Source organism: Nyctibius grandis, chromosome Z (assembly GCF_013368605.1).
Source record: "Nyctibius grandis isolate bNycGra1 chromosome Z, bNycGra1.pri, whole genome shotgun sequence".
Taxonomy (NCBI): Eukaryota; Metazoa; Chordata; class Aves; order Nyctibiiformes; family Nyctibiidae; genus Nyctibius; species Nyctibius grandis.
The window spans coordinates 31,172,575-31,193,356 of NC_090695.1; the positions used below are offsets into that span (position 1 = coordinate 31,172,575).

General features: G+C 42.3%; 1 protein-coding gene across 1 annotated transcript in view; it reads left to right on the plus strand.

The window, feature by feature from the left end:
• MAP1B (microtubule associated protein 1B) overlaps nucleotides 1-20,782 on the plus strand; it is a 76,208-nt gene that overhangs the window by 45,647 nt on the left and 9,779 nt on the right. The window contains exons 3-4 of the mRNA XM_068422700.1: nucleotides 11,237-11,319; nucleotides 15,348-15,488. Of these exons, the coding sequence (XP_068278801.1) occupies nucleotides 11,237-11,319; nucleotides 15,348-15,488 (224 nt within the window). The remainder of the gene's footprint in view (nucleotides 1-11,236; nucleotides 11,320-15,347; nucleotides 15,489-20,782) is intronic.

Genomic DNA, 20,782 nt, shown 5'->3' on the forward strand with positions numbered 1-20,782 from the left:
TGAATTTCAACAGAGATGGCAGATGAACTTAAAAACAAGTTGCATATGCAGTAATGACCCCAAGACCAGAAAAATCCCACAGAGGATTTTAATTGGAGCTTTGGGTTTGGCTTCAGCTGCCATAGTGATAAAAACCCATTAGGAAGTAGGCTGTGGCAATTTGGAAGCATTAACAGAGACCTTCTGAAATGATCAAAATTCAGAGACTTCTCCCTGAAGGGAGGGAGTAAAAGACTAAAAAAGTTTTCAGGTAAAGATGTCTGGGAAGAGGAAAGACAGACTTCTGAAATTATTTTTTTCTGAAATATTAATTTCACTATTTATCCCTTTGCTGCACATTCTGCATTTACACCAGCGTTTCCCTGATGCTGCTGTGCTCCATTTTCTATATGAAGGTGACAGTTGTGGTGAAGTGCAAGGAAGCATCTGCACAGAGTGCTGCAGAGAAAAGGAAAAAACTCTGAGCTAACTTCCCTTCCCTGGCAGTCAGGATGGTGAGGGCAGAATGGTACAGCCAGGCACTGCAGAACAGGGAGGTAAAATGGAAGGATGTAAAAAAGGAGGTTTTCGCAATGGCAACATTTGAAAGGAAATAAAGTACGTTTAACTGAGGTTTGTTTTGTTGTTTTTTTTTTAAATACAGGAAGGATCTTGGCTACTTACTCAAATTCCATTAAGGAGAAACATAATGCTGATGTTCCCTATCTTGTTTTCAACAGCAGATATTTATAATCGGAGAACCTTTTCCATTCCTCATTGAGCTCAGTGACAATATTCCTATGGAGTACACTTGGATTTAAGTTAGATACTATGTTATTTAATGCAGATTGGCACAATCGTATTTTGTTATAAAAAGTCATTAAAATAAATCTGGTTTGTTTTCCACAAAAAGCAGCCCTTGGAAAAATTCCCAAGCACTTTTCCTTTGATACACAAATTTGCTTAGCATCTTTAACAGCCCGGCAAATGGTATTGTTTGTAATGTGAATATACTGGGCACATCACAGAATCACAGAATGGTTAGGGTTGGAAGGGACCTCTGGAGAACAGCTAGTCCAACCCCCTGCCAAAGCAGGTTCCCCTAGAGCACTTGGTATAACAAAAGAACACTTAAGCTTCTAACCAGTCCTGTGAATTATGGTATATGGTACTGTTCGATAAACAGTGCAGTGTGAGGTAATGAGCCACAGAGGTATTGAGAAAGAAGTATTTTTTCCAAATAAGATTTTATTTGGCTATTTGACAGTTAACACTGAGTTGGGATGTGAAAGAGAGGTTCCTTTTCTGAATAACTGAGCAAAGTTAAAATATCACATTGTGGGGACTATTGCAAATAAATTGTACTGGGAAATGGTCTGCTCTGCTCAGCATTATTTTAGTTTCTGGGTCCGAGATGTTTTCCAGTGGTAAAAGAAGACCCTTCTTTTTAGACAGAGAAGGTTGTTTCTTGAAGAGGTCAGATGTTGCGCAGCTGTCTTTCTCTTCCCTGGTTAGTAATTCTCCCAAATGCCGGCTGAGACGAGGACTTTGATTGACCGTCAGGACTGATGAGTCAGCTCTGCATCACTGCAGTCTCCTGTCGTGGTGCGTGTTGGCTGCCAGTTTCTATGCAGTACTGGGGCAATGTGCTATGCAGCTGAAAACTAAAGCTCCAGATCCACGGATCAATTCTGCAGCATATCATAAAGCTGCCCTTGCCATTTTCTATGCATTTAGGATTTAAGGCTAGGAGAGAGATTAACGTGAGACAATGAAAGGATTACAGCCTAAAAATATAGGGCTGACCGTAGTACACATGCCATTAATTCACTAACTTGCTCTTAACAGCTTTTTAAGATTATCACTTGTGATGGAAATGTGTTAACTCAAGACAATTGCTTACAGAGAATCTCACATTTGCCTACCTGCCTGCCTCAAGTGTATGAAATACAAAAACTGAGAGGAAAAGATTAAATTGCTTTACTTTTGTCTAGACAAATTTCTCATGAATTGCAGTGGATGTTGGTTTCTGTTTTCTGTTGCCATTTGTAGCTAGAGTTTCAAGGCCTGCAGTGATAACAATATTATTTGTTAACTAATATAGATATCTTAATAGCCAAGCAAGTGGTTTATGGAAGAATTTCAGCTCTGGGAAGTAGTTAGAGGTGACTTAGGGGGTCCATCTAAAAAATAATTCATTATGCATAGGTTTTTAAGTATTCAGCATTTTCTAATGCACAACATAGTGATGTACCTTGTGGAACCAAAAGGATTGTGTAGCTGCAGCACTCTGGTTGACTTGTAAAGATTCAGGTTTCTATATGACCTTGGGAATAGTTTCCTTTTCTCTATTTTATGGGTTAAAATCCTTTCACACCTATCAGCTGTGTTCCAAAGATAAAATTAATTGTGAAAGTAGTTGTTCAGAGATCACAGTGTCTCTAGAGTTTTAATCTACAAAACCACTATGTGGAAATATTCCTTAACAAGATTCAAATACGCATTTCAGGAAGTCACTCTGAACTGTGAATATTTTGGAGGAAGATCCTCAGTTTTGTTTATATGGAGCATTAATAAGTGCTACATATTGCCTTGAAAATGGTGGAAAAGACTACACAATTTAAATAGAAAAGGCTTTAAGGGCAAAAAAATTGAAGAGTAAGACATAAAGGTACATACAAAGTTTTCCATGTTGATGAGTGCAGCAGTCTTCTATCTGTCTCTGAAGCCTCTTGTTTCCAGCTTAGAAGCGTGAATCCTGAGGGAGATGGTGACCTCAGGTAAATGAATGGTTGGTGAAAGCCCATGCCAGACACTTGGGATGGGATGAGTTTTTTGCTTCTCAAAACCACACTGTCTACAGCTTTACTATTGAAAAAGGCAGTTCTCATGACTAGGGACATTGCGTGGCCCTCTGGTAAACAGCCATCACTCTTCCCTCTCTTTCTGCCCAGATAAGAAATTTCTCTGCTCTCCAAACACTCCTTTTTTTTTCCTTCCCATAATTACAGCAGATCATTTCTTGGAGTAGGGTCATAAAGCTGCACTCACCTGTCTGCAAAGAGTAATTTCAGCTGTGCCAGTTCAGATTTATATCCTTTGCTTGCCATCCTGTCACTGAAATTACAGTGCTGCCAAATAGTGGCAGACACGGCTTCTGGCATTTGAGCTTTATCCACCGTGTGGATTGTGAATGACATGAGTCAATGAAAGAACAGAAATGGCAGAGTTCAGAGACAGCCATGCCTAACTACAGCAACAATTAGGCATCAAATGAGAAAGCAAAGACTGCTGCCAGGGAACTATCTCTACAACAACTGGTTAGGATATTGGGTAGTTCCCCCAGAAATATGAAATCTTAGGTATTGGGAATAATTGGTTATCGTGGGGTGGATAAGGCATGTTTGGTTTCCTAAGCAAAGAAGTATTCCATTAATTATGGACAGTCACTTACTTCAAGAAGAAGCTTGTCTTTTTCCTCTCAGTAGCGAATTTTAATGCTTGATAGCAATAACTTGCAGCTGAACTCATAGAACAGATTGGTGCTGTTGACTGACTACTGGATATATTTTTCCTTAAGCAAAATCAAGGGTGAACCCATTTATCATGAGCATTGGATTCCGCCACTGTTGCAAGTTCAGTATATCAGGAGGTGTATTCCTGTTCTTTCTCATTTTATTGAGGTCTTCAGCAATCTTGGTTTTAAATTTCACTCCTGTCCAGAGTCTCAGTGAAATCGATAATTAAATCCCTAGGGTACTTGGTTCAGTTTTTGTGGCATATCCCCTTTGTTGGGAGATAAACCTATTTTAGCAGGCATTGAAAATACAATATATAAGCTATTATTGTTACTGTGCTTTAGACTGATTTGCTTCAACTTCATTTTTAAGTACTTTTTGTAGTACTACTTTGTTCAGAAGAGATTTTTAATGCTTTAACAGTCTTTTATAGAGCCCTGAAATTGTAAAACATCAAGAATTGTATGAAACATACTGATTCTGAAAGTGGGGAATGACAATTGTGGGTAATAATTTTCCTCTGACAGTAACAGATGGGGGTGAAAGGCCAGCAGTTTGCTTCCACTTGATAAATGGCTGTATTTTGGTAGCAAATTAGATGTCACACAAAGTTGGCAAACAGTGCAAGAAATCAATATTTAGTGTGAAAAGTCTGTTGATCAACAGGGTATGTGAAAATATGATTTAATGCCTTGAATTTACTTCAGGAGATTCCAGTGGGAATGGGTAGCAGAGCAGTGGAGTCCCCTGCAATCACTTGTAGTTCTTGCAGCAGCTTCTAGCACAGCTCAGTTCGTAAGTCTGCAAGTATTAGGAATTAAAGTTTGAGGCAGAAGATCTGAATCCAGCTATTAGTATGAGTGCAAACAGGTCAGCTTGCTTTTCCTCACTGCTGTTCTAGAGTCCTGAGCAAGGACTGGTGAACTGCATTCATGTACAGTAACCGAAGGCTGAATCTTGCAGTTACTGTTCAGGCTGCATCATCATCTTCTGTCTAGCCTACAACTTCCAGGGCTCTATTATTACCTGGCAGTATAAACCCAAATGAGATCTGATGGATAAGGACTTATGCAAGAACTAAAATGAAATTACAGGCAACTAGCCTTATTTCATTAAATATACATCAGCTTAAAAATCCTAAAATACAACATGCTGCAGGACATTGCCTCTCAGAACTTGTAGTTTATAATTGTTGCAAGTCAGACGTGAGTAGGAAGAGTGTTTAACTATCACCAAGTTGCAGCTGAACCATATGAAACTTGAATACGAATTCCATTTATGCAGGGAGGGGGAGAAGATAAAACAGGGATTTGTGCTTCCTGAAGAGTCACAACACATAGTTCTCTATAAAACGCATGTAACATTAGATATGAATCTGAAGTAACCATTGTGTTCAGAGCAAGCAGATTTGAATAATTACAAGGAAAACAGACACACTTTGCAGTCAGTGTCACTCTTCCAGATCTTTGTCAACATCAGAGGGTTCAGCAATGTTAGTAGGGCTGACTTTTTGTTCACAGCTGTCACACCAACTCAACATCCTAGCAAGTATGGGTTTTATTTTCACCTAGAAATGTGTAAAGTACTCGATATTTGTACATATATAAGAGTTCTTGCTGGAAAAAATGACTATACCTTCCTTGCACCCAGCTTAAATTTAAGAAGTCATTGGGCTGAATTGAGCCCTGGTGACAGTGAATCAATCTTCTCTGATGTAAATGGAGTTATGCCTGTGTTATACACTCCCCATCACGTCAGCTAGTTACAAGACTGACTGATTAGCCTCTGCAGCCCCCAGCATCACCTGGAGGGCTTCCAGAGCATGCCTGGAAGGGGCTTTCTGAAGTTCTGCTCTTGTAGTCCAGTGCCAGTTCTGCTCTTGTAGTCCAGTGCCTGGACATTACACAAGCATTTCTCCATCAAGTCTGCAAATTATTTCCTTCTTACTTGCAGATACAGAACTCCGGATTTTTACAACATCAGAATTTGCTTTGGCAACTTTGTAAAACCTGCTACCTTGCTTAATGCTGTACACTGACCTATTTCTCCAGTTTGCAGCTTAGGTCAGCAGGAGACTTAGCGTGCTCTGGTGGCCCCGTCTCAATGGAGAAGGTGAAAGGGATGGAGTGCTCCATATCATTTACGCATGATTTCTTCAGATAATTGATAATCTGCTGTAAAAGGGGATCTTGATCCTTTCTTCTTGGTCTGGAATCATTGTTGCAGTGTAGTGCCTCCAGGATGACAGTGGGGAGGTTTTGGGGCTGGTCACAGTTACAGCATTATTTGACCATTTATGCCCATTGATATTTGTATTGAAAACAAGGAAAAATAGATTTATTCAGTTAGTATAAGAAATAGCAACCATCAGATGACCAGTGATCCACAACTCCAAACACTCTGTTGATAAAATAGAACAACCACGCTGAACACAAGGTTAATGTGGTTTTTTTTGGAGAACAAATTTGAAGTCTCCACTACAAAAAGAAGGTGAAACAATGAGCAGTTTGAAGTTATTCAAAATGTATGAGTTATTGCGGTGCTGTTGGCTAGGCAAAAAGCTCCTTTTTTTTTTTTTTCCAAAGGAATTTATTGCTTTAAATATATCATATGCAAGGGATCTGATAATCTTCTAATAACCTTCATCAGACATGGTAAATCTGAAACAGATGTAGTTGAGATGACTTTTGACTTTTGAACACCAGTTATTGCTTTCTAGCATAGTTACTGACAAACCCCAATACTGTCTTTCAGAGTCTTAGCAGCTCAAAGACTGTGCTGCATCTGACCTCTTGTTCAGTGGTGAAGACCTTTGTTGTGTTCCTCAGGGTATTTATTACTGCTGTTTTTGCTAAAGGCATACTTTCTTCTACCAAATTAATTAAATGCAAAAGAGTGTCTGATTTGCCTATGCCTTAACCTTTAGTGTTTGGATGCATAGAAAGGGAAAACTCCTCCTCTCTTCCCCCACCTCACCTCCAAGCCCCCCTATATACTCACATATATGAAATCCTTAGCTGGTAATATTTTTCCGTCATTCGCATCTTGCTTAGCATGGATGTAAAGACAACGAGGACTGAAGCTTTTAAGATGTTACTATGTGTTGATATCAATAAATAGGGTATTGTGCTGAGTAGGAATTAAAATACACCAAGCCTTTCCTGCCTTCTATACCCAGAAATGTGGAGGAAAAAGGTTGCACATTGCTGCTCCTCAAACACAGCGTTGCCCTGTTTGGAAAATGTATTTTCCTTGGTGATTGTATTTGTCTGCTAAAGACGTCTTCTCAGAGTTGGAGAAGGAATGGATATTTTATAGTTCATTTTGGATGATTTTTCTCCCCTCAACATCCAGAAATTCCTTCACAAGATAGGGGCAGCTGGGGGGCCCAGGGCATTGGAGCTACTTGCAAGTGCAGAGCACTGAACGTTTCCCGCTGCAGAGAGTTCACTGCCTAGTCATGGCGTGTGGGAAATTTCATTAGCAAGCCTTGCAAGCTGCACCATCTGCTAATGCCACCCAGCACAGTGACTGGTGTAACACGTCAGTCACGTCTCCTGACAGTGAAACAATACATCAAAGTTCTTTACAATGAAAAAGAAAATATGTTTAAAGTTGCCAAAGGGTCGTCGTGTTTGAATGCCAGCTCAGGTGTTGAACTGTTACCATCTTCAGGGAGAAAGTATTTTCCCTTCACCCTTTCTACCAAAGTCATCACAGGAAAGGTTTGCCTTCTTCCTCTGTGTTTACTTTGTGTGGAAATGGCACCGAAGGAGAGAGAGTGAATGCTGGTGTCCATCTGGGGTGGCAGGAAGGGCTGACAGGGACCTCTCTGTTGAGTAGATTGTTGCCCACAGCATGCATCCCCATGGGCTGGTGTTGCACAGGCACGCCAAGTAAGGAGAAGTGTGTCAGTAGTGATCCTTGGTTAAACAAGACTTGAAGGAGAGCTTGCTTTCTCTCCCTTGCCATTAAATTACATTTTTTACTTGCACAAAATTAACGTAATCACTGCTAAAAGCAGGCCCCATGATCATGCTGCTCGATTGGCCTGAGAAGATCAACTGTGTAAGTTAGAAATCTGTTCAGTCACTTCTCTAGGAAATGTTACTGACACCGTCCCCATCTCAATAATCTTACTATAAATGGCATTGATATTTGGAGTAGGGGAGCAATAGGATCCTACGGCCGTAGGAACTGGGATGATGCATGTGGGAATCACCCTTTAAGCAATTGTCACATGCTGTTTACTTCTCCTCTCTGTTCTGGTTCTGAATCAAACAGCTGCCAAGACTCTTTATTCATATCTGTTTTTAATTCGAAGCTTTACTTAGTAAAATCAAGGATGAACAGATACTTAGCTTTCTTCCAAACACAAGTAATATTTATTTCTGAAAGTCTTTAGATAGGGCTTCGACTTGCTTTTCAGAAACTGTAAGCAGGTAAAATCTATCCACCCAACCACTTCTGTGCAGTCTGGAAGTTCCTTCCTTTCTTCTTCTGACATGTCACAGAAATGTTCTGTCAAATGTGTAGAGATGGGCTGCAAAAATCCAACGGAGTTAATTTAGAGCAACCCCAGATCTTCTACATGAGTCTCAGGTTCTCCCACTCCATCTGTAGTTTAGTCAGTCGCAGTCTCTTGCTTGTTTGTGAAATGCTGTTGCTGCTTTCTGCTCCCACACTGGGATAGTTCATTTCTGTTTGATAAAACTGTTCCCGTGGGAGACTTTCCTTCATTCCAGCTGAGCATCTCAGAGTATCAACCTAGGCAGTAAGCCTGTGTTGCTCTTACAAAATTGTGAATAATTAAAAAAAAGACCTTTTTTTTTTATTTTTCAAGCAGTGACACGGGACCATGTTACTGATAATAGCAAGTAGCTGCAAACTTCCCAAGTTTTACATGGGATGGGAGCCCTCGTAGTGACTCACACCCTGCCAGTGCTGGGTCCCCACCCTGTATGATAAGCAGTAACACGTGTTGATGTTGATGCTGAGAAGTGGAAGAGGGAGGCAGTCATGCACAGAGGTCTGAACAGGCACTGTGTACGTGGTGCAGACCTCTATGCTTGCCTCTGGAAATCAGTCTCAAGGTGCATGAAACCATGCAGCCACTGGAGCTGGGTGACTGGCCCACAGGATCATAGGATGTAAGCAACCACTGTCAGTGCTGGTTAACAGTTGTGACTCCTCAGATTAAATAAATCCTTCCCAGATACACAGATACACAGCTTGGAGCAGCTTCAGTGAAGTACAAAGTGGGTGCTTTGAGTCAGGTGGACACTGTGCATCTTTGTCTAACTTTGCATGGGGCTAATTGCATTTCTTTTCTACCTGTGTTTAATGTGTTAATGTCTAATCATATGTGAGGCTTAATCTGGCCTGAAACAAAGTGTGTGCTCCATGTTACCAACTATTAAGCAAGAAGTTTCTGTGGCAACTGAAGGGTGACGATTTCTTTTGTTTCTTTACCAACAGTAAAGACTAGATTCAATAAATGCTGCCTAATCTCCTAATTTGAGGGAAATCTGCAGAGTAACTAAAATATCAGATCCAGAGCATCTTCTGAAGGAGTCTGTGGCAACAGAGCCGTCTGGATGTTTACTGAATGTAGACTTATGTATGCATTCCTGTTAGGCAAGGAAGCAGAGCTATAAAAATAAATTTATTTACAAAGGGTAATGCCAGAACTGGATGCTGCAGAGGGAGACCTGCCCTCCTCCCCCTCATAATATAGTCTGTCTTGTGCTTTCGAGGAAGTACAACAAAAAGAATGTGCTAAGAAAACTAGGTTTCTTCAAACAGGTTATTATCCACACGTCTCTAGGCACTGTCACACACAAGGGAGTAAACTACAACCCCGTCTCACATTTTAGGAACATTCTTATTTTCCCCCTTCCCTTCACATTGTATCATTTGATTATAAGCTTTCACAAATGCAGAACTTCCCCAGTGCAAAAGAGACAGCGCATGGCGAGCTCGGTGGGCGAAGAGGAGGGCACGAGGGGTGCAGGCAGGGCAGGGAAGGGGAGGGCATCACCGGCGCAGGCAGGGCCGGCTGCCCGGGGCGGGGGCTGCCCGGGGCGGGGGCTGCCCGGGGCGGGGGCTGCCCGGGGCGGGGGCTGCCCGGGGCGGGGGCTGCCCGGGGCGGGGGCTGCCCGGGGCGGGGGCTGCCCGGGGCGGGGGCTGCCCGGGGGGTCCGTGCCGGCCCCGCGGCGGGGCGGTGTGGGAAAGGCTGGCTGCCCGCCCTGTCAGCCTGGCTGCCCGCCCTCTCCCTCAGGCTGGCTGCCCGCCCTATCAGGCTGGCTGCCCCCGCTCTCTCTCTGGCTGCCCCCGCGCCGCGGCTGCTCTCAGGAACGCAGAGCTCCTTTCAGCAGGGCCGTTCTCGGCCTCCTTCTTTTACGTCTCTCTACAGGGGAGTTAGTTTCTAAGTCGGCGAATAGGTGACTTGTTCTGTGTCCCTCGTACCTCCTTTTAAGCGCAGTTATTTTAAGGCATTAATATTGCACCGAGCACTTTGCTTGGAAGTGAGAGCTCTTCTGGTTTTTTGGACTAATTACCAGTCTGGATTTCTGAATGACAATACGACTGCTAATTAATCTCACTGCAGTTCTCACAGAAAGAGACCCTGATAAGAACTTGCCAATTAACATAAGAAAAAGAATGTCAAGAGTCCGGTTGTGTTTTTCTGGCATCCACTCCCCATCAGATGAATATCACTATTAAATACAGAGACAGACTAACTGCTAAGTATGAAAGCCAGCAGGCTGTGAAGCTGCTCCAACCTTGCCCAGACGTTATTCAATCAGGAGTTAGCTGTTATTTGTATGCCTGTTCACTCTTGTTTACTAACATTGCTTCCTACGGTTTTTGTAAGCAGGAGGAAGATGAAGCAGGGCAACGCAGCAAATGTCCGACCATCCCATTAGGGAATTTTCTCACAGTGTCCCAATGTTAATCAACACTAGCAGAAGGCTGAAAGGGGAGTTTTGGCAGGGTGCGTCCCAGCTTTCACCTGTTTTTTCTGGTGTGGCTGGGGACCTGGGGTCAGTGTGGGGTGCTGCCTGGCTCAGGAGTGCTCCCACGGTGTGTGACAGGGAGAACGCAAGTGCCGTGTGGGACAGTGCTGGTGGTGGTGGGCAGCGGGGACACCCCTGGGCTCCTTTGCTTGTCTCACAAGTAGTGCTCATTAGCCGTGGAGTACAGCCCAAGTATTCATTTTGCTTCTCACAGGGGAAGTTTGCAGCCTGTGCTGACTTCCCTGCTGCTGCAGCTAAGCTGCAAATAGTTCCTGGAAAAGCTCATTTAAAACCACTTGGGCATGTTACAGGACTATGTAATCTCAGCTGTCTCTGTGATGTAGATACGTCCCTGAAAATACAGGGCCAGATGCTCAGGTGGTGATGGTTACTCCAGGCCCTGATCCGCACCAGCTATGTGAGACCAACGTGAGTTACAGGGACTCCTCTGGCTAAGGGGAAAGGACAGGACCTGGCACTGTTGCCAGTTTGTTTTCATTACCTTGGATTTTCCGAGCAGTGGTTCTGGCCCACAGGACCACATGCAGTGAGTGTTTCTGAAGAGATGAGCAGCACAGCAGTTGCTGTGGCCAGTGTGCACTGCTCTGGGTGACCAGAGAGCTGTTGCACAGTGGAACATACAAGACACTCATGCTGTTTTCAACCATGCTGGTTGAATTTGATTTCTTTTCTTTTTTTTTTTTCTCTCTGTGCTTGCAGGTCAGAAGATTCTTCACCACAGAAGTGATGTCTTAGAAACTGTAGTCCTGATCAACCCCTCAGATGAAGCAGTCAGCACTGAGGTAAGTCAGAAATACTTCATTGGATGCGTCATAAAAGCTCCACGAAGTGGGCAGAATGAGAGCAGTGAAACAGATGTAGTTGAGATGATTCTTGAGTATCAGTTACTGCCTTCCAGCATAGTGACCGACAAACTCCAATACTGTCTTTCAGAGTCTTAGCAGACTAAAAGCACATCCTAACTGTGGATGAAAGGACACGTTAGGAGCAAATATCATGAAAAACATCAGCCATCCCTTGACTGTCTTCCTGGTTTCCCAGACTCCTGATAAAACATCAGAGGCATAGGACAGAAACACACCTCTGATCCCAGCACTCATTTTCTCATAATGCACAAATTCCCTTCCTGATGAAGTGGAGGCAGCTGTGGTGAAACTGCATCTGCATTTCTTCTGCTCCTTCATTCGTTTATAGCTCTGGATGCCTATTTTACACATGAAAAAAGTGCTTGAAGGTGCCCTGAGACAAATTTATGTCTTTGAGAAGAATTACTAGCTATGTGGTGGTGACTCTGGGTTGATCCATCTGTCCTTCAAAAAGTATGTGACATGATCAATGGACTCTGGAGAGTGCCCCTGGAGAGGACTGCCAATTCCTCATGAACTCCCTAGAGTCAAAGAACTGAACATGTAGCTCAAAGACAAAATTGACAAATTTAGCTAGTGACACTGAAGGTTGAAAAAATAGGGATAATTGCATTGCTAGCCTGTGCTGGGAAGTACTGACATAGTACCATTTCTGTTGGGAAATAAAGCAGCTCTGCTTGTAGTACATAGTGAAAAATCTATTTTGCTACCAAACTTAAGTGATATTAAACACAAACAGGAGGAAGGACACCAAAACAAATTAAATTTCTGAAGTTGTAAAAGTTTAAATAAGTAAGTCACCTTAGTTAATGGCAGCTCATTCAATAAAACTATGCATGAAAATCTCTTACAAGGCATTAGAGGTACTTGGTAAAGAGCAAGGGGGTCAGCTGGGTAGCAGCTCTTAATATACTCATTCAGAGTAAAAAGCTATAAAGTGTGTGTGTGTGTGTGTGTGGAGGAGGGGAATAGCTGAAGGAACTGCCAAAAGTAGGGAAATGACGTTTCTGTCACTGTTGCTCATCATACCTTTCATGGATGACCACATGGAAGAACACGGTCTGAGGCCCATTAATGACTTCTGAACCCTGGCTTTACTCCTTTGGCTCTGGAAGGTGTTTGGCTAGGTTAATTTCCTCTTGCTAGACTGTGAGAGGCAATCTTTTCTTCACTTTCATCTTGCCAAACTGGTCACAGTCAGAATTTACAAACTGAGATTTACCTTGGCTGGGTAAGCAAGACTCTGACTGGACCCAAGCCAGAAAAAGACGATAAGAAAGAGGCAGCAGAATTAAATCGGGGTTGGAATAGACATGCTCTGCCCATTATGGCAAATGGAAAACTTAGTTTCATATATCAAGAGATTGCCAGGTTGCATCTGGGGAGACAGCGATATACCATGGATCTCTGACTTCACGAGAAGAGGAACTTGAATCTGTCCATTCAGGAAAAACAAAGGAAAATTATATTAAAAGAAATTCCTGCTAATCTGGCTGGTAATAGCCATACCAGTGGTAGTCTGAGCATGGTTCTGCCCAAAGCTCCTGTCATGTTCTGTCAAATGACAAAATACCTCCCAGAAGAGAGAGGCCCAAAGGGAGGGAGACTGTAGTTTCCCAAAAAAACCCAAGTTTCTGAAACTCCCCTGAACAGTTACTTCCTTCTTAAGAAGACTCCACTCTGTTGCTCTAATGCTTCTGCAACTGTGCCATAAGTCTGGGAAACTGCTGATCTGCTCATGCTCCTGTCTCTGTTCACACTCCGTCTTTAGCTCCGTTTTGACTGAGGCTGCATCTTGCTATTTGCTTCCTTCAGCCAATTTGGGACTTCAACCAAGGGTAAAGCTGAACAGAATCATCACCTTGCAGTATTTCTTCTGAAATGGAGTGGTCTTGAAATCAGGACGTGAATTTCTGGTAGTCATTCAGGAAGCCTTGGTTATACCCAAACACAGAATTTATGTTTCTCTTGAAGGTCTTCCATGTGTATCCTACAGTATGCTCTGTAATCTGCAAGCATTTATTTACTTTTTTTCTTGCCATAGTTTGCTAGCTCTGCAGAACATATTTCATCATCAATTAATAAAATAGGTTGAAGGGGAATTATGTGACAGTCACATATCAGTGATTCATAAGCCAGGAAATAATTTTGCTGTTGGAAAACCTGGTGAGTTTACACATAAGTTGGCAGACTGCCCAGCACTGCTGCCAGCAACAAGAGAAAACATAGAAGAGGAAGCCAGTTCTTTTATGGTTTTAATACAGCTAAAACAGACAAGATTTGAGCAACACACACCAGACAGCCGGCTGCACTTATCTATATTTTTGTCTGAAATAGAAAGAGATACACTCGATCCAGCAAGGATATTGCTGAATTTATAATTATTTAGTGCAATTAGTGACAGACCAGCATTAGTCCTGCGTTTAATCAAAGGAACTTTCTGCTGCTTAGCATCAGGGTCACTTATTCAATAAAATAGCAATGAAAATGTGGTAGAGTTGGGATCTTCTTTCAGATACATATTCAGTGCCTCTTCTACTTGTACCGAAAACATAAGTTGTACAGCAGAGATTCAGGTCGAGCCTTCCCGGCTTAGCCTCCCTGGCGTGTATGGGAATTATGAACAACTGATTGCTTACAATCAATATAAAAATTTGAAAGAATCGCTTGCTAGGAGAGCTGAGGTGATTATGTCATCTCCATGGAGATGGAGCTTGGATGCAATATCATGTGGAGTTGTTCCAGGACAGACTCTGCTCATTTAGTTTAATACATCAATAGCCTTGTTCTGGAATCACTATTCTGGTTTAACTTAATTCCTCCTTAAACAGAGGAATTAGTGCACTTGAAGTTCCTACCTTACCATAAGCTGAATTGATTTTTCAGTGTTGGACAAGACTTTTGAAGTATTTGCAAAAAATTTACTCAACGGTACAGAATCTTACATAGGTTTTGTTTAGTTTTGTTCTTAAATTTAAGTTGAAGTCAGCCAACAGAAGTATACTGAATATATGGATTTCTTTTAGTATGCAAGTAAATCTCCCCCTAGGGAAGAAACAGGAATTATTAGTAGCTCTAGTGAGGGTCAAGTAAAGTGACGAGCATCTACTTTAATATAGTTAAGAGTTATTTCAAAATGCAGAAGAAGGTTATTTGTCAGTAGCAAGCTCGTGTGCCATCAGTCATCCACTTAATTTACTACTGTATATTGAAAAAGGTCTTGGGTTCACACACTTCAAAAACTTATCGTGTCCATAGTTAGTGACACCATGAGATGTAAATGGTGCGTGTGACTGTATCCGAGTGCTTGAAGTTCAAGTTTATGATTATGGTGAAGCAGAATCGTCCTTTAACTTTGTAGATGATTCAGGTTACAATAGAATGACAATCTAAATATGCCACTTTTGTGTGTGATTTGTGACTGTTACTTTTCAGTGACATTTTTGCAACTGAGTGGTCAGTAATGCAGTAATACTGAGTGGTCAGTAATTCTTTCTCTGGGAAAAAATAGCCTTCCAAAAACTGAGTCGGACACATGTAGTTGCCTCTTATTAGCACGTGGAACAGAGTTCACCAAGGCAGTCCTGGTACAGTGCTATTAAAATTTACCAAGATTATATTTGGTGAATAAGTTTGTTCATTGAAAATATTTTTTTTTCATTCAAATTTTATTCTGTCTCCTCTTTGCTCTTTTCTCCATGTCATTAGTTTGGTTTATTCATCAGATCTTCTCTCTAATTGCTTCTTGTCCCTCCTTTTTTCACTTTTGCACCCTTCTCATTGTCTTTTGTAAACAGCACTATAACTTGATAACATTTCGACAGTCCTGGGAGACTCTGGTGCAAAAACATTTTAAATTAGGAGAGGTAAAATGCATGTTCTCAGCAGAGTATAGATAAACATGGTAACTCCCACTATTGATGTGTTTCTCTCCTTCACTCTAGGTGCGCTTACTGATCACAGATGCTGCAAGACACAAGCTTCTCATACTAACTGGTCAGTGCTTTGAAAACACAGGAGAACTCATTCTTCAGTCAGGGTCCTTCTCCTTCCAGAACTTCATTGAGATCTTCACAGATCAAGAGGTGTGTTCAGAAAAGCGTCTTCCATACATTGTTGTGTGGTGGCAGAGGTTTCTAGATGACTAAAAATGGCCCTCTGTGTTGTTAGAGTTAGCATCAGCAGCCTGATGCTGATGCTCTTTACTCTTCATTATAGGCTTTCTTTCAAAACATTTATTTAGTTTACTTTAGATTTGATGTAAATTGCTTAACAAAAAAATTAAATTTTAATTTGGGGAATTGAATCCTAACTTCCAGAAACAGAAAATCAAGGAACCTTTTGATAATGGAAGGAGACAGAGCTGTGTTTAAAGTATACAGGTTTTTTATCTAAGGTGCACATACAAAGCAGTCAAATTGAACTTGACACCAGGTTCTTGCCTGGTAGCAGCTAAGTAATAGGTGACATTAAATAAGACAGAGGCTGTCTGTTGGACTAGTTCTACCACCTACCTGCTCGTCTTCTTTATGATGGTGTTTAAAATTTGGCCAGTGAGATCTGTAAATCTTGTGATTTTTACATACCAAAAAGATAAGTATGAAGTACACTAGTATTTTAATGTTGTTTGTTTCATGACTTGTTATTTTGCTGTCTTGCTTAATGTACTGTGTCTGAAAGCTCCCATAGGGCAGGAATCCATAGTAAACAAGCTGTCGCACTTAATTTGACTGCTGTGTAAAGTATGTATTTAAATAAACTACATGGCTGCATCCCTAGGAATACAGTTTCCAAAATGAATTAGGAGCATGTCAGTGCAGTGAGATTTGAAAGTTCAGCACTGAAAAAGCAAAAGTTTGCATGAGCTCCAGCATGACCTTATTGTATCCATTTGATCCTTTTCTCAAAGCCTCTTTGTTCAGCATATGGTTGTAGGGTTGGGGAAAGAGCTGGATGCCCGTTTTCTGAAACACGCGTGACACCTAAAACTCACTGGCAATTCGCAAAGTTACTTTTCTATGAAATTGCAAACCCAAGCTCCTTGCATCTCTGTCTAATTAGCAACACATAATTACTTTATGACTACATGCAAAACTAGGGGCAAATCCTACCATTGCCATTAGGAAGTGAAACTGTCGGCTGGAAAGCGGAGGGGTGGTGGTTAGTCATGAGTTACAGCTACAAAGGGATTGCCACAGTGTACTCCCATGGGCTCCCAGTAAGGCTCACTTGGCTCATCTCTGTGGCTGGCAGCAGGCTCACCAGCCAGCTGACGTGGCTCTTTGAAAGTGTTGGCTTCTGGCTTATTGTTTCTGAAGCCTTGGCCTCTCACTGCTTCTACAAGATTTTGCAAAAGCAAAGAATGTTTGCATTTGCCATACTGCAGTCTTGTATATGACATTTTTTAAAGGGTCCTATTACTGCCAAATTTTTAGGTGGCCTACAAATTGGGAAAGAGGTTAGAAAAAAGGGCTAGAAAAAGGTGGTTAGTGGTTTTCTAAGTGATGATCAGAAGAAAGGACAACACCCTGTGCTGTCCTGACCCTGGTGAACTTGGCGGTGTTAGGTTTACGGTTGGACTCAATGATATTAAGGGTCTTTTCCAACCTACATGATTCTATGATTCTATAAGCATGTAAGGTTTGACGAGTACTGTGTAGAGTTGGTGTTTCTGGCCTCATCCCATTTCTACTTCACCGGACCAAACCTGAACTGTGGTCATGGGATGCTCTGACAAATAAGTAAATGCCCTTTGGGGGATACTCTTATGAAGTCTAATTCAGAAATCCATCTCTAGCCTGCACAATTTCCTGCAGGCAATGCCTAAAAGTGGTGTTTTCAACTTCTCCTGTGCCAGAAGATTGAAGATGTCCCATTCCACTGCCTCTGCAACAACAGCTAGCAGAGGAAAACCTTTCTTTTTACCTTCGTGGTCCAGGGTAGGAAACAATCTTGTGTTTTCTCTGAGCAGCCATCTTGCTGTTTGCCTTCACCAGCTGTGACACCTTTAAAACTTGAGGATTCCTCAACAGATACCTCTTAGTGCTTGAAAAGACGATCAGGTTGACAGATACATCTCTTTGCTCACAGAGTGACTTTAAATCCAGAGAAGGAGCGGTTACATCTCTGTGTTATCAAATAGTGTGAGCAGTGAAACTATCGATATCCTTGGTGTCACCATTTGAAATGCAAACCGATTGAGACCTTTTCTGAGGCATACCTGAACTTGCTATTCCTAACAGATAAGATCAATGTCTGGAATAATTTTTCTCCAGCTTTTCATTGGCCTGTGCTACCAGTGGCTTTACACTGTCTGCACTATGTGTGCCAACTTTTAGAAGCAAAGAAAGTCAGAATTTAGGAGTATGAAACAGAAATCCAAATACGGTATAATATGAACGGGAGAGGACTAACCCCAAACCTTGGCCCAGTATATTCATTAGCCCAGTGTATTACCATATGATTTTTTTTGTCTAGCTAGAAAATTGGCTCTACATGAGAAACAGTCTGTATTCAAGTTATCTCCTTATGTGTGCAACAGACTTGTATTTATTCCCCCAGAGGAAGTGATTGTGTACTACTTTTGCCTCTCCCTAATAATGTGTTTTCAACCCTGACCAGAGACACAGCATAAGTACACTTGAGATCCTAAATCCATTTCAGAGCTGTGGTCTGTGCTGCCCCTCTCTTCTTATTTTTGCAATAAACAGCCAGAATGATTCTCCTATTTTCTTTATCTTTTGTCCTTTTCTCCTTTTATTTTGTTTTGTTTTGTTTTTAATTTGCTCCTTTGCAGACAAAGCCATGTCTGACATATGGGTGAGGTTTATTTATACTCCTGTCAAAGGGTTTGGATACTAACTAAGACTGACAAAGGAAGATAGAAAATATTTATTTTCTGCTTTATTTAGGTATTGGTTGGATTATTTTGTTTTGATAAAAGCCACTGCACCTTTGTTGAGTTTTATTCTTGGTAAATACTGAAAATAAATTATGTAACACAAAGAAAGAAGTGACACTTACACATGCAGAGGCCCAAAGGGATCTAGTGCAATTAAACAACATTAATTTTTTATATATTCTTTTCTTCTGCTGATTCAGCTTGTGGTCCAAGTCTTTCTAATTATTCAGCTGTAGCATAATGTACATTGTCTTTATGAAAACTGTTCTTACAGCTTGAACTGACAATTGAGTCTGTTCAAAGAAGTTTGTGGTATTTTGCATGATGCTGTCTGAATTACTTCTTTGAAGAGGAAGTTTACATCATTTGGCAGTCTCTACGTTAAGAGCAAATAGAACAGAAATGGGCTACATTTAACCTAATTGTCAGTGAAAAAAAGTCAAATGAAAGTATCTGTGGACCTTGAAGAAGGTATAAAATGTCATACTTTTTCATGGTTTTTTGTCTACCAATCTGGGACCATCAAACATTGTTTTTTAGTTCAGACTGGAACAGAAGAACAGCTCTTCATACTATGACATAGAACTTCTTGTTTTCTGTGCCTTTATTTCAGCAGCTGGTTTTGGTACTAGCATGTTCTCAAATACTGTCAAAATTATGGAGTTAGTCTAGATTTAAACTTTTGTGCACTATGAGTTTAAAATCAAAATAATGACAAGAGCATGTTTAACCCTAACACTTTTTTTGTGGCTCTTTCTTTAGTCCTGTACCTCATAGTCTCAGAAATACAAAACTTGTAGCTATTTGCATTTCTGAAGAAATAACTCATTGTAGTCAGTCATGCTAATCTGGGAGCAGTGCTGGCTTTTCAGAAGCCAGGCTGCAGAAGGAACTGCAGTAATGATGGTGTGGTGGAATATATTCCATGAGAGATGGGGTGAGGAAGGCGGCTGCCCCTGGGAGAATGCTGGCCTCCTCTGGGTTGCAGTTACTCTCCACTGTTGAGAGGATGTGCTTTGTTCTGTAGATATTATATATTAGAGCCTGAAGTTAGGGACAGAGGGCTGTGTGAAGCCCCCGTAATCCAGGAGGAGACGGTTAGTGACCTGCTGTGCCAACTGGATACCCACAAGGCTATGGACCTGGATGGGATTCACCCCAGAGTGATGAGGGAACTGGCAAATGAACTTGCCAACCACTCTCGATTATCTACCAGCAGTCCTGGTTAACTGGAGAAGTTCCAGCTGACTGGAAATTAGCAAATGTAACGCCCCTCTACAAGAAGGGTCGGAAGGATGATCCAGGGAACTATAGGCCTGTCATCCTGACCTCAGTGCCAGGCAAGGTGATGGAACAGATCATCCTGAGTGCCATTACACGGCACATGCAGGACAATCGGGGCATCGGGGCCAGCCAACAAGGACTCATGAAAGGCAGGTCCTGCTCGACCAACCTGATCTCCTTCTATGACAAAGTGACCTGCTCTGTAGATGAGGGCAGGGCTGTGGATGTAGTCTATCTAGACTTCAGTAAGGCATTCGACACTGTCTGCCACAGCATCCTCCTAGACAAACTGGCTGCCCGGGGCTTGGATGGGTGGACTCTTTGATGGGTTAAAAACTGGCTGGATGGCCGAGCCCAGAGAGTGGTGGTGAATGGGGCAAAGTGCAACTGGCGGCAGGTCACTAGCGGTGTTCCCCAGGGCTCAGTTCTGGGGCCGGTGCTGTTCAATATCTTTATAGATGATCTAGACGTAGGGATTGAGTGCACCCTCAGTAAATTTGCAGATGACACCAAGCTGGGTGGGAGTGTCGATCTGCTGGAGGGTAGGAAGGCTCTACAGAGGGATCTGGACAGGTTAGATAGATGGGCCGAGACCAACGGCATGAGGTTCAACAAGAACAAGTGCCGGGTCTTACACTTTGGCCACAACAACCCCATGCAGCGCTACAGGCTGGGGGAAGAGTGGTTAGAAAGCGGCCTGGCGGAAAGAGACCTGGGGATGCTGATCGACAGCCGGCTAAACATGAGCCAGCAGTGTGCCCAAGTGGCCAAGAAGGCCAATGGCATCCTGGCCTCTATTAGGAACAGTGTAGCCAGCCGGTCTAGGGAAGTAATCGTCCCTCTGTACTCGGCACTGGTGAGGCCGCACCTTGAATACTGTGTCCAGTTCTGGGCTGTGCACTTCAAGAAAGATGTTGAGGTGTTGGAGCGAGTCCAGAGGAGGGCGACCAAGCTGGTGAAGGGTCTGGAGGGTCTGACCTATGAGGAACGGCTGAGGGAGCTGGGGTTGTTTAGCCTGGAGAAGAGGAGGCTCAGAGATGACCTTATTGCAGTCTACAACTACCTGAAGGGAGGTTGTAGTGAAGTGGGAGTCGGCCTCTTCTCCCGGGCAGCTAGTGATAGGACAAGAGGACATAGCCTCAGGCTTCGTGAGGGGAGGTTCAGGTTGGACATTAGGAAGAATTTCTTCTCAGA